Source organism: Saimiri boliviensis, chromosome 7 (assembly GCF_048565385.1).
Source record: "Saimiri boliviensis isolate mSaiBol1 chromosome 7, mSaiBol1.pri, whole genome shotgun sequence".
NCBI classification, from domain to species: Eukaryota; Metazoa; Chordata; class Mammalia; order Primates; family Cebidae; genus Saimiri; species Saimiri boliviensis.
In genome coordinates, this window is record NC_133455.1 from 812503 (window position 1) to 826394 (window position 13892).

At 64.5% G+C, this 13892-nt stretch overlaps 1 protein-coding gene across 12 annotated transcripts in view; it reads left to right on the forward strand.

Moving 5' to 3' along the window:
- The window catches only part of FBRSL1 (fibrosin like 1), an 82664-nt gene that overhangs the window by 16462 nt on the left and 52310 nt on the right, over positions 1 to 13892 (forward strand). For 10 of the 12 annotated variants that reach the window (XM_074401995.1, XM_074401992.1, XM_039471789.2 and 7 more), the window contains exons 3-4: positions 10905 to 11009; positions 13047 to 13082. The exons of 1 other annotated variant lie outside the window; for it this stretch is intronic. In XM_074401995.1, coding sequence (XP_074258096.1) covers positions 10905 to 11009; positions 13047 to 13082 — 141 coding nt within the window. Of the gene's footprint in view, positions 1 to 420; positions 3068 to 10904; positions 11010 to 13046; positions 13083 to 13892 lie in introns of those variants that run through there. One more of the 12 variants, XM_039471793.2, reaches the window with a different exon arrangement.

The following is a 13892-nucleotide window of genomic DNA, read 5'->3' on the forward strand; positions in this document are numbered from 1 at the left end:
GCGCCATCCGCTAACGCGTGTGGCATGGGGAGGGCAATGCTTGGTTCCGGCGGTGGCCGCAGGCACATGACTGTGGTCAGTGGTCAGGTGCGTGGCCCAGCTGGGAACAGGGCCCTACCTGCCCTGCCCGGGGGCCTTCCTGCCCAGGAGGGGCTGTCAGAGCAGGTGGGTGCTGGCCTGGGGCCTCCCCAGCAAGTGGGGCTCTGTCCTGGGTGCGGCTCAGCCTGCAGCTGCTTCCTCCGCAGGGGTCCGCTGGTGTGCGCCTTCCTTCTGGGGTGGGCTCGGTGCGGTGTCCTAGGCTCCCCTCGACCCCCTTGGGAATAGGGCTGCTGGAGAAGGGCAGCATGCCTCCTGGGCCTGGGCTGGACGGGGTTGTGGGCACACCTGCCCAGGTGGACACGTGCTCTTTCTTCCATGCAGGTGTGCTCCCCAGAAGGGGGGCCGCTCCCAGCCAGCCACTGGGACCAGAACGGCCCGGCCCAGCGCCAGCAACAGCTCCAGCCCAGCCAGCCCAGCCAGCCCCAGGGGTCCCTCCCAGCCCTGTCGGCACTCCCGGACCCCGGGCAGCCCTGCCAGCCCTCCCAGCGGCCACTCCTGGGTCAGCGCAGCTGGCCCCAGCGGTCACTTCTGGGCCCGAAACAGCCCGGCCATCCCCGGCGGTCACTTCTGGGCCCCGGGCAGCCCTGCCGGCCCCAGCGGCTCCTTCCAGCCCCAGATCAGCTCTGCCAGCCCCAGCGGTCCTGCCTGGCTCCGCCCTGCCGGCCGCATTGGGCACTGCCAGGCCCCAGGCCGTGCTGCCGGCGCCCGCGCTCCCTGCTGGCCCCGTGCCAGCACCGCCGGCGCCCGCGCTCCCTGCTGGCCCCGCGCTCCCTGCTGGTCCCCTGCCTCTACTGCCGGCGCCTGCGCTTCCTCCTGGCCCCGCGGCACCGCTGCCGGCGCCTGCGCTCCCTGCTGGCCCAGTGCCAGCGGTACCAGCCCCCACGGCCGCTCCTCACCCTCCGACCTCGTCGCCGGCCCTCCGGCTTCCTACCGGGACAGTGCTGCCGCCCCCGGCGGGCCTTCCTAGTGCCGTGTCAGTACGGCCAACCCCGAAGGTCCCTGCTGGGCCAGCCCGGTCGCCCGCGGCGGTTACTGCCACGCCTCAGGCAGCCCCAGCAGTTAGTGGAAGCCCCAGAGCAGCCCGGCCCACTCACGCCTTCGCTCCTGGGCCCCAGACGGCCGAGGCAGCAGAAGCAGCCGCTCATGGGCCTGGAGCAGCCCTGCCCACCCAAGCGACCGCTCATGGGCCCGGAGCAGCCCTGCCAGCCCCCGCGGCCGCTCATGGGCCCCAGCAAGCCCTGCAAGCCCCAGCCGCTGCTCCCCATTCCCGACCGCCCTCCACTCCTGGGGCAGCCAGGCCCACCCTGCCGGCCTCTCCTGGGGCCCCTGTGCCAGCCGCGGCGCTCCCTGTTGGATCTGGTGCCAGCCTGGCAGCCCCGGCTCTCACTCCTGGCCCTGGGCCATCCCTGCCGGCCCCTGAGGTCACGGTGGACCCGATCCTGTGCCCCCGGGGTGGCCCGCCAGGCCCCATCTGTGAGCCCTGGAGCCTGATGCCTGTGGGCACCTCCCCGGATGAATTTTCCAGGCCACCCCCGTGTGAGCTGCACCCTGGCAGGGCCCCCGGGGCCAAGGCCGCCTCGCCCTTCGGGCCAGAGATGCTTTGCTGGATTAGCCCTAGGCCTTCAGACAGGGCCGGGCTGTTTGCTGTTGGAAGTTGAGGCTCAGCTGGAAGTGGGAGCCCTGCAGTGCTGTGATCAGGCCGAGGCCCGCCACGCCGGGAGGAGAGAGGGACCTGGCGTCTTCCTGCCGCCCCGCCACGTCCCCCCACTGGTGTCACAGAGCCCCCACCCGCGTGTGCTGCCTGTGCTGTGTGCCCTGGGAGGGCCGGGAGCTTGCTGGGGCCCCTCAGTGTCTTTCTGTGCCTCTCCATGCCAGTACTGTCCTTGCCTGCACGCTTGTCCCGGGTGTGCCAGCGTGCAGAGCGTGAGCGTGGTGTGTGCGTGGAGTGGGTGCCAGCCCGAGTGCTGTGCTGGGCGGGAGGATGTGGAGTGCTGGCTGCAGGCTCTTCATGGGCCGCACCCCATCGGCCAGAGTGCAGTTCATCAGCCCTCAGGCGAATCCCGGTGATGAATGCTGAAGTTGTGGGTTTCAGTCTAGCCCCTTCCCCTGCAGTCAGGTGGTGCTGCTGCCCACCTCCAGGGTCCCCAGGCGGCAGGGGCCGCACGGACCCATCGGATGGGTCAGGAGCTGCAGGGGGCCCGGAGGCTCCCACCCCCACCTCTCAGGACTCTGCCTTCCCTGCCCCGTGGGTGCACACTGAAGGGGTGCTTGCGGGGTCTCCAGGCGAGGGGGAGTCCAAAGGGGAGGCAGCCCCTTCTCCCGGCTTCCCAGAGTGCCCTGCAGCGTCCTGTCCAGCTGCTGACCTGTGTGCAGTCAGCAGACCTCACACTACAAGGCTCTTCCTGGCCCATCCCCGCCCTTCCACAGCCCCCACCAGTGGTCAGGGGCTGCCACCCCCTGGTCTTGGTCTCAAGGCAGCCCCACTCGAGTCTTCTGGAGCCCGAGGCACGCCACTGGCCCAAAAGGAAAGGGGCGTTTGGAGGGGCCTCTGACTTTCTCCAGACCACAGGGGAGCTGGGCGGCTGCAGCCAGGGGCCTTCCAGAGAGCAGTGTTGGCCCTATGCACCCCTGCGCCAAGTGACGGGAGGCCCTGGTCCTGAAGGCCTGGTCACTCCCAGCTGGGCAGCTGCAGGTGTCAGGAAGGCGGGTGGGAGTCCCTGGCTTCCAGCAGGCAGCTGCGGACCTCTGGCCCCCGCGCTTGCTCACGAGGATGCGTCCCCCACAGGCCCTCCTGGGTCCCGGCCAGGCTCTGGGGCAGCACCCGCTCTGGTCCCAAGGCCCCTCACTCCCCGCCCACCCAGGCCCCTTCCTCCGGTGCTCACCTGGGGCCTCCATCCCAGAAGCACAGGGTTTATTTTTATGATTAAAGAAAATAAAAAGTGCCATGCCACTATTTTTTATAACAGTATCAGCCTTGGTAATTTAAACAGATGAGCGTGTGTCTTACGTGATTTATTCTGCAAACGGGGTTTGTGCTAGGCTCCGCTCAGGATTTGTTGCTCTCTGACCTGACGGGAGACCCGGGCGTCTGTTCCTGAGCTTCCTGTCCACCCGTCTGAGGCCTGGACGGAGGGGCCTGCCTGTGCTCAGCATGGGGGGTGCTGGCCTCCAGATCCCCCCACACAAGGCTACTGTGTGGGCCAGCGCGGGAGGGGTCAAGACCTCCCTCGGCTCATTCCTGGGGGGCACCCATCCTCAGGATAGGCATCCTGGGGACCCATGAGGGAGCCTGGATCAGCCCAGCGTCTTCTGTGTGGCCTGGGGACCTGTGAGGCTGAGTGGTTCAGCCCAGCGTCCTCTGCACAGCCTGGGGACCCATGAGGGAGCGTGGGTCAGCCCAGGGTTCTCTGCGTGGCCTGGGGACCCGTAAGGGAGCGTGGGTCAGCCCAGGGTTCTCAGCGTGGCCTGGGGACCCGCGAGGGAGCGTGGGTCAGCCCAGGGTTCTCTGCGTGGCCTGGGGACCCGTGAGGGAGCGTGGGTCAGCCCAGAGTCCTCCGCGTGGCTGTCAGGTGCTTGTGTTCTGCTCATGGGAGGCCAGGGCATCGAGCAGCTGAGTCCTGGCTGCAGCACCTGGCTGAATTGCCTTCAGACATCTCCGCTGTCATGCGTGGGGGACGGTAATGATGTAAATAGGCTCCTGCCCACTTCCACATTCAGCCCCCCTCCTCCCCCGAACCGCGGTTACTGAGGGGGCCGTGAGTACAGAGCTGTGTCGGGGTCTGACCTCAGTGGCCTGAGGGAGTGGGGAGGGGCCGTCTGTGCCGGAGCCTCTGAGCTGAGCAGCGGCTGCCCCATAATGGGGAAGTCCAGGCTGGTGGGGAGGCCTGAGGAGGGGGTACTGCAGCCTGGGTCCACGTGGCCAGCAGCTGAGGATGCAGAGGACACCAGCGGAGGAAACCCTCGGGACCCAGAGGGGCCTCACAAGTCCTGGCCATGACCCTGTAGCCTCCGTTGGAACCCAGTGTCTGCATGGCCTGGTGGGGGCTGCTGTGGGGAGGGCAGAGCTGTGGGACCCTGTGGGGTGGACATGTGCCCTGTGTCCTGTGGGGAGGGCAGAGCTGTGGGGTGGACATGTGCCCTGTGTCCTGTGGGGAGGGCGGAGCTGTGGGACCCTGTGGGGTGGACATGTGCCCTGTGTCCTGTGGGGAGGGCAGAGCTGTGGGGTGGACATGTGCCCTGTGTCCTGTGGGGAGGGCGGAGCTGTGGGACCCTGTGGGGTGGACATGTGCCCTGTGTCCTGGGCCCACAGCCTGTTGGGGCCGCTGCCAGGCACTGCCCTGGGAAGTGCAGATTCTGTGTGGCCGGATCTTGGATGTTTCTGAAGAGCTGGAAATCCTGGTTTTTCTGGATTCGGCAATGTTGAAATTTGGTGGTCAGCTCTAGTGTTTATGACTCACTTTACTGACCAGAAGACACCGCCATGGGCCTGCGGGGCCCTGCGAGTGGTATTCGGCTCCCGTCATAGGCAGCAGATTAGAGCCTGAGGCCTGGGTGGGACCCGCCTGTTCCCTTGTTTCTGGAGTGGTGCTCAGTGGAGCTGAGCCTGCCCAGGAAGGTGGGCTTGGGTCTTGTGGCTGTGGGGAGGGTGGGTACAGCCCAGCCTGAAGGTTGAGGATGGAGTGACGGTGGGGGGGTGACAGTGGGGGTGACTGGGGATCTGGGGGAAGCTGCCCCCTACCTGACCACAGAGACCCTGTTGCTGCCTGGGGGCCCTTCTGGAGACTGGGTCCGGGGCGCAGTGCCCTAGTGACCATCAGCCCGCGGGTCACGTCTGTGTGATCCTCTGCCCCCCTTGCTGTTGCTGGCACAGGCAGGCTGGCCCCTTTCTGTCTGCTGAACGGGCCGCGGGAGGGCGTGAGCCTTCTGGGCGAGGCCAGGCCTGTTCCTGCGGCGCCGTGGCAGATGAAGGCAGCGGATGGTTGGTTGTTAGGGGCAGAGCAGCGGGTGGATTCCTGGGAGAGGGACGACACTGAGACTGGCAGCAGGGACAACCCCACCAGGGGCCTGGAGCCCTAAGAGCCCTAGAGGGCCCCCCAGGTCTGGCCAAGTCTGCAAGCAGCCCCTGGGGGAGGAGTGGTGTGGGTGGCTTCCCCAGGGAGGGGCGCGGGCGCGGGCGCGGGTGGCCTCAGCAGCCGGTGCAGCATCCACGGGTGGCGTGTGTGCCTCTGCCAGTCGAGCCGCCTCCGAGGCCCTGTGTCTCTGGCTGGGCCCCGCACTTTAGGTGAATAGCCATGGTTCCATCTGCAGGCCCTGCCCTCTGGGCCTTCCCCGTTTCCTTGTTCCGGACTCTTGTCTGGGCACCGGGGACAATGAGCTCCGTCTCTGTTCTAGTGACAGGGCTCGGCTCTGCCATGTGTAGGCAGGCTGTGACAGCATGTGCGGCCACTGTGGCAGAGACGAAAAGGGCACAAGGGAGGGGCGGGTGGGGGGCACCTGGAAGTGTGGAGGCTGGGAGGCAGGACCACCCACAGGTGCCAGGGGAGACCCAGGGCTGCCCAGAGGTCCCGGGGGAGGCCTGGGGCCTCAGAGGGATCTCAGGAGGGCTGTGGTGTGGTCCAGGATCTCGAGCCACCCTGGCACCTTTCCAGGTGGCCCAGTTCTGCAGTGCCAGAGTGAGCTGGACTGGCATTCACTGGGCAGAGGCCACTGGCTGTCCTTCAGCCAGAAGCTGCAGTGGTAGGGGCATCCTTAGCAGTTGTCCAAGCTGTGGGGAGTCTGAGGGAGAGCGGTTTCCATGCTGAGCCACAGGGTCTGCCTGCGTGCGAGGATTTGGCAGGAAGCCTCTCCTAGGGCCGGCACACACCCTGCAGGGCTCCCTGGGGACAGACACCCTGGGACCCGGTGGAGTGTGGCTTCTCATCCAGCAGGGGTGGGTAGGGCCTTGGACTCTCCTAGGCCAGCGCTGTTCGGTAGGAATAGTGTGTGAGCTGCGTATTTAAAAAGTAGGGAGAAATAAGTAAAATTCATCTTAATAAAATATTGCATTTCACTGCATGTACTTTGAAAATAGTATCTCAATAATGTAGCGAATGTAGAAACTATCAGTTATTTTTTACTTTATTTTTTGTAGTGAGTCTAGGAAAGCTGTAGGTGCCTTACATTTATTTACAGCACTTCTGAGTTCAGACTGTTGGCTGACGTGCCCAGTGACCACAGGGCTGACGGCGGGGGGGTGGGGGAGTGGGGGGGTGGGGGAGGGCAGAGCAGTGTGCCCTTCGTGCGTTCTTGTCCCATGCCCGTGCTGTTCCCGGTGTCTGCGTCTGTCTCCTCGTCCTCCACCTCGCTGGCTCTGCGGTTTGAGCACCGTCTTGCCTCCTCTCAGAGTCCAGCCGGGACACAGGATGCCCCTCTCAATTGGCACAGACAAACCAGACACGCAGCTTCTGCCTTTGCCCCATTTCGGTGGGTGAACCTAGCATCCACCCAGGTGACTGAGCTAGAAGTTGACAGTCATTCTCCTACCCTCCCACCTAGCACACCCAGCACACCCAGCCAGGCAGGCCCTCAGCTCCACCTCCTAAATCTCCCTCTGAACTGAACTTCATTAGAAAATCAGGAATCTGGAGTCGGAATTGATGGGACGCAGCTGAAGCAATGCTTAGAGGAAAACCAGCTTGAATGCTTGTATTAGAAAAGAAGGGTTTAAAACCTGAGGTTTTTACCTTAAGAAACAAACAAACAAAAAAAGCAAGGAACCCTCTAAAGGAAGGCCGTAGTATAGACAAGAACAGAAATGAATGAGGCAGGCCAGGCGAGGCGGCTCACACCTGTAATCTCAGCACTTTGGGACACCAAGGTGGGCGGATCACTTGAGGTCAGGAGTTCAAGACCAGCCTGGCCAACATGATAAAACCCTGTCTCTACTAAAAATACAAAAAAGTGGCCGAGCGTGGTGGTGCGCGCCTGTAATCCCAGCTGCTTGGGAGGCTGAGGCAGAAGACTCACGGCTTGAACCCTGGAGGTGGAGGCTGCAGTGAGTCGAGATCACACCACTGCATCCTGGCGAGTGCGCCTTCCCCCAGCACCTGCCGCCTGGCAGCCGGAGTCGCCTTCTGTGTGCACCGGGAACGGCCGCTCCTTCGTCACCCCGGGAGGGCAGGGGCTTGGGTCTGCTCTGTTCACTGCTCAGCATGGTGCCCAGCTGGTGGGGCTTTCATAAGCGTTGGTTGGATGGGTGGACGGACGGGTGGACCAACCACAGCCCGGTGGGCACAGGTGCGGTAGAGCGGGGTCCAGCCCTGCTGGGTCTGGAGGGTGTTCTCCACGGTGCGACGATGAGAGCCTGTAGAAATAAAGACGTGGGACGCTGAGATGGAGGAGAAAGAGTTTGGGCGCAGGGGTCCGCCGCCACCAGTGCTCAGGGAGGCCGGCATGGCCCCGAGTGCCTGGACACTCTGGCTTTTATTAGGTACAAAACGGCGGCAGGGTGAGTGGGGTGAATTTCAGACAGCTCACGTGTCTAAGGAACCAGGGGCCCCGGGCTTGCAAGTATCCGAAGCGGGGGGCAGTGAGACGCCTCAGCACCTTGTGGTATACCTGCCAAGTAAGAACAAAAGCTCCAAGGACGATGCTGCTTCTTAAAGAACCAGGTGCAGAAGTAGGGAGGGAAAGCAGACACACTGCACCCGGCATAGCACAGCGCCACGCAGAGACAGCGAGGCCCCGGGTAGCTGCGTCGGGCTGGCCGGTCTCAGTCCCTCCTCAAGCTGGTGGGGAGTGGCGTGCTCTCCGGCTCACCCAGGGACAGGGGCTGTGCCCTTCCCAGGCCTGCTGAGTCTCGGGTGCTTCCCCAGCACTGGTGCTGCCGCAGAGATTGAGATGCCCTCCAGCAGCGGTGCTGCGGCCGTGACGGAGGGCTGGGCTTCGGCGTTGAGCAGGTCGCCTCTGCTGGGCGCACCGGCCGGTGATGCCCGGCAGGTATTCCTGCCCTTGCCTTGTGGCCACATTTTATAGTGTCCCTTATCAGTCTCTGACCACAGCAACCCGGAGTTCATAGATGATTGCGCATAAAGTATAAGAAGGCTTCAGTCAAGGCTTAATATTCAATAAGACCGTGGTCTAATCACTCAGGACACTTACTCCTAACCAGATTCTTCTTTCTATATTCTGTTTATTAAACAGGAACTGGCTGAGGCCTCAGTCTCCTGCCTCAGCACTTAGGAGACTTTCTACCCACACGGTAGCTCCCACCCACTCTCCTGGATGTGCGGGGCACCCTTTGGCCCCAGATGTGGGCTTGGGAGTCCAGGGACTGTGATCTTGTCTCCGAGTTCCTGCTGGGAGTGGACGTGTGGCCTCCCCAGCCCCTTGCTTGGCTGGCGGGCAGCTCCGAGAAGCTGCTGTGAAGCGCAGGGCTGAGGGCGGCCACCTTGGCTGTCTGGGGTCTTGCTGGCCACACAGCGGGTTGTGGGTCCAGGACCCAGTTCTGCAGGGTTTTTCAAGGCAGGAGGCTTTCAGAGCTAAATCTGGCCACCCAAGGAAGGGGAGAGACCCTTCCCCATGGCCTGCCTGGCCGCCTCACAGGGCCTCCGGGTTTGGGAGGAGCAGACGCAAGGCACCCCGCAGGGTCACTCTGTGGCTTGGGGGCGAGGTGTTCCCTTTGCTCGCAGCCCTGACCGGAGGTAGCTTTTGTGAGCAGTGCAGAGAGGTGCCCTGAGCCCTGCTTTTCACGGCTCTGCTGTGGGCGGATCTTAGCCGTGCCTCCTCCCGTCAGCTGGGTGTCCTTGGGCAGTGAGCTTCCCGCACCGCTGTACTCGGCGGCCCTGCGGCTGCCTTTCCATCACGGCAGGTGCTGCCCCTGCATCGCGTGCGGGGCTCATGGGGCCGTTCCCAATGGTTGGACTCCCCAGGGGGCCGGTGACACATGGTTCCAGGAGCCAGCCTGGAAATTCATTCCTGACGGGCTCTGGGGGACAGACCCTGTGTGGAGAAACTGGCTCAGGATCGAGAACCTTCGCTGCTTTTGGGGGTGGACGGAACCCTTGACAGCCCCAGCAGGGCAGCAGGTGTGGGGCCCAGTGGGCATGGCGGCCAGACTGAGACCACAGTGCCAGGTCTGGGGCTGAGGAAGGAGGGGCGGCAAGAGTCCAGCCGGTGACAACAGTGACACCTGGTGGCCTGGAAGGTGCCAGCCCCGGGCCCAGAGCACAGCAGCCTCATTGCGCGGAGGGGCCGTTTACAGATGCGGAAACTGGGGTGGGCGGGGGGAGGGGGCAGTCACGTGCCTGAGGCCACACTGCTGGGAAGAGCCGGGCAGCCTGGCCAGGGCCTGTGAGGGCCACTGCGCCACTGAGCTGGCCACTAGCCCACTGTCTGCCACTGGCACCTGCACGGTAAGGCCCAGACTCCCTGGGGGCTGCCACCCTGCCCTGCCGGGGCCTCCTCCTCCTCTGGTCTGGGCTTCTGCTCCTTGAGGCTGGACTGACCTCATGGGCCGCATGCATTTGACCCCAGGGGCCTGGGCGACATCCTTCATCGTCACCAGCACCGTCTGCCTTGTGTGCACCCTGCCAGCCACAAAGGGAAGGTGGTGCAGGACTCAGGCCGGCGGCATCGGGGGCGCGAGGGGTGGGCCTGGCTGACCCCAGGCTCGTGGCTGCACCCAGCCACACCAGCCAGTCCAATGAGCGCCCCTGGGCCGGGGTGCTTTCAGGGGACACTCCTGACTTGGACAGGTGCCCGGGGCCGGGTGTGCTCTGACTTGGATGACTCAATGTGAAGGGGCTCACCAGAGGCCCCAGATGCAAGGTCTGGGGGCCCAGATGCGTTGGGGCAGGTCACCACCAGGTGCAGAATTGTTCCAGGTCAAGGTGGCCAGAGAGGGAGATGGGGGGGCCTCCAAGGGAGGCTGGAAGCGGCCGTGCAGGGCGTCCCTAAGGCACGCTGGTCAGCAGGACCTCTGGCCTCTCACCCTCCCTCAGCTTTGTGCAGGTCTGAATTTATTTCCAAGTAAAAAAATGAAATACATGCAGGACTCTGGGTCTGGTTCCTGCCTGGCCACTGAACCTGCCTGTGCCTCGGGCTTCTCATCTGTGAAATGTAAAGGAAAATAGTTTCTGCTCGGGGCTGCCGTGTGAGCAAATGTGTGTGAGTGCGTGCAAAGCGCCGTGGCCGGAGCCTGGCATGCAGCAGCGGCGGTGCTGGCTGGCACCAGAGGTGGTGGCGGGGGTCAGGGAGTGTGGCCACTTCCTCTGCAGGTGAGCAAACCAGTGGCTCAAGGCTCACGCAGCCAGGGATGGGCAGGTCCCACCACCCACCTTGCTGCTTGCCCTGGGATGGCGCTGCCCAAAGGAGGTGGTGTGGGCACAGCCAGAGGCAGGGGGTGGCACCGAGGCTCAGCCTGGAGGCCTCAAGCCCTGTGCAGCTGGATGAGGTGGTGGTGCCACCCAACCGGGGAGTGGCCTGGCCACTGGGGCTGAGAAGAGGCCCAGGTGTGGTGGAGGCCCTGCCCGTGGTCCCCAGCACCCCCAGGATGTCTTCAGAGTCAGCGGCTTGCAGAAGGGGGTGCTCTGAGCACGGGGTGCTTCCTGGGCGGGTCGTCTGCATCCTGGTTGGCTTTCCTGGCTCTGCAGAGCTCTGCCCTGCCACTGTCCCCGCCCCCAGACCAGGACCCGGCTCACCCTCTGCAACGCGTCCTGTCCCAGAGCGCCAAGTGGCTGTCGGGGCTCGGGGCTCTGTGCCAGGGGCCTCAATGCGGATGTGGTGAAGTGGGGGTTTGTCTGAGACGGTGTCTCTCTCTGTCCCAGATGAAGGTCACCGTGTCCAAAGGGGGCGACCGGGACAGTGATGATGACAGCGTCCTCGAAGCCACCAGCTCCCGGTGGAGCAGCTCCCGAGACCCACTCAGCGATGTGAGTACCCAGCTGCCCGTGCTCGGAGCTGCCTTAGCCTGGGTCACCTGTCCAGAAGCCCCTGGTCGGGGGCCTGATTTCCCATGGAGGCTGTGTTTTAGCCGTTAGCATCTTGCCTTCGTTAAAGCAGCATCTTCGACTCATTAGGACTTTCCCTGTTAGGAGGGATTTAAATGAGGAACACGATGAGCTGGCCCTGGGGCTGGAGGGCAGGCAGATGGTGGCTGCTCCTCGAAACAGGCATCCCCGGGCTGCCACTGGGGTTGCCTGGGTCGCAGTGGCTCCTGTCCTGCTGCCGGGGACACCCACTCACCTCGTGGGCTGGGACAGGAGACGGGCGGAGTGTGGCGGGCGGCAGGAGCCGGGGTTTGTTCCACGTCAGTGGAAGGTGCTTCTCTCACCCCGAGCGAGTCTGGGCCGAGCATCCAGCCTGGCTGTCGGTGTGCCTGTGCCAGGCAGGGTACACGCTGACCAGGGTCAAGAAGACACACCTTCCGTGTCCCTGAGAGAAGTCTCTGGGCACCAGGTCCCCAGGGGTCCGGGACCCCCACACGTGGGGTCACAGGCAGGATTTGGCCAGTCACGGAGCTCTCCCCTGAGAGCGTGGCCGTGGGAGCATCGGGCCGTGGCTGTGGTGAAGCTGGAGCAGCCCACCCCAGGAGGAGGCCATTGGCACCCCTTTCCCAGCTCCTGCAGGTGAGGGGCAGTGGACGGGTTTCCTGTGGGCCTGAGTGGAACCCAAGGTGTCTCGGTATCATTTAAGCCGAGGCCTCACTGCCCAGCCTCCTGGCTTGTCGCCACGAGATAGGACACAGGCCGAGAACTATCTGGGCCGTCGCTGCCCCGGGTGAACGAGGTCACATTCTGAGCACGACACAGCAGCTGGGGCTGAGCTGGAAACTCAGGGCGACCAAGGCCCCCCCACCCTCTGGCAGCCAGGAACTGGCAGGTGGGCCATCAGGACCCAGGGCCTTGGGCTCTGTCCTCTGACACCCGGGGCCCCTCGAGCTGTCTGGGGAAGGGGAGGGGATGTCTTCTCTGACTGCAGTGGGGGTCATGGATCCATTCGGGAGAGTGGGGGGCTGCCCTCAGCTGGCCCCAGAACCCCATTTTCCTCCTCTGCCCCTGCCCCTCAGAGGGGGTGTTGGATCTTTACACCTGCCCCCCATTCCCCAGGCTGCTCTGGACCCTCTCTGTGTGCCCCAGCCATGCCAAGTCCTCAGCCCCACCCTGCCCAGCTCCGTGAGCCGCCCCATCCACTGCAGCAGCTCTGAGCCTGCTTCCCCACCCTCCTGCTGAGGGAGACCCTGGTGTGGAGCTGATGTGACCCACAGCTCTATCCTGAAGGCCTCACAATACCTGCTCGAAACAGAGGGAGCCCCACCAAGGGTTATTGGGGTCCTCCAGCAGCCCTCCAGACCAAAGCGTTCCTGCTGTCTGAGGGGCCCCCGGCTGCCATACCCGCTCCCCGTCAGGTCAGGCCCCTGTGGTGAACCCTCCTTGGAGGGGTCCACCTGGTACCTCCTCCAGGAAGCCTTCCCTGACCAGCCAGGACGCCCTCCCTGAAGTCCTGCAGTTGCAGACCCCTCTGGTGGGTGGGCATGGAAGGAGGTCAGCAGAAGCTGGGGCCCCAGGCTGGCCTCCCGCAGGGTTTCCTGCCTCCTCTGAGGAGCGTTTCTGGCAGGGCCTTCCCTCTTGGGGGCAAGGAACTGGCCAAGGGTGTCTCCATGGGAGCCTCCTCGGGTTTGGACCCCGGAGCAGGGGAGCCTCCCACTGACTGGGCCAGGAGGACAGCAGCTCCTAGGGAGGACCCCGCCACGCCGCCCAGCTCTGTCCTCCCCCCCCAAGGCCTCAGCCCTGGCGGCCCCTGCCTGGGAGGACGTCTCCCTGGTGATCGTGGGTCTGGGCATCTGGACCTGCCCCACCTGGGACAAGCACTCAGCTGGGTTATGGGCTGCAGGGCAGGCGGCCAGGCGCGTCCCCAGGAGTTGGGGTCCGAGCCGCGGCGCCACTGACTGTCCTTCCTTCCTTCTGCAGAGCTCTGCGCAGGCGGTCTCGGGGAGAGGCTACTCCGTAAGTCCCCCAGCACCCCCCACCATCTTTGTCCCCCTGGGGCCCCGTCTCACCTGTCCGAGGCTCCGCAAGCTGGCTCGCCCTTGTCCCATGCCCACTTCCCTCTGGAGCCCCAGACTGGTTCTGGCCTCAACCACCATGGGGCCAGCGGTGGGTGGACAAGTTCCAGAGCGAAGATTCGGGGGAGCAGACCCTGCTCAGGGTCTGCCGGGGCCCCCCAGGCTGACATGCTGCCCTGGGGGAACAGGCTGGCCCTGTGGCTGTGGCCCCGCCAGGAGCCTCAGAGTGGTCAGCCTGCACAGACCCCAGCCAAGGCTACGGATGCCGGGATCCGCGGGGCCAGGGCCGGGTTGCTGCCTGGAGTCCTGTTTGGGGCCTGGGACATTTCGTGTGGGAGGTGCCGTGTGTGAGCAGCTGCCTCCAACGCCCTGACCGGCACATGCCTCACCCTGGACAGAGAGGCCTGGGCCCCGGCCGGGCACTGCAGGGCAGTGCCCAGGGAGCTGGTACCCCGTGGCCAGCAGGGAGACCTGCATGCAGCCTACGCGACTCGTGTGTGCAGGGGGTGGGGGAAGAGCATGGGTGTGCCTGCCTCCATGTGGGTGCGCGTGGCATGGTGGAGGGCTCCTTGCAGGTGTGCCTGGACTGGGAGGCTGGGTGCCGACCCCTGCCCTGGACTTGGAGGCCCAGCCCCACCTCCCTGGCCCCCAGCGCCACTGTTCCCCAAGGAGCAGCCCTGCCCCTCCTCAGGGATTTTATTTCTCGATTTTATTTCCTTTTAAGTATCGGGAGGAACGTTAATGACATCAT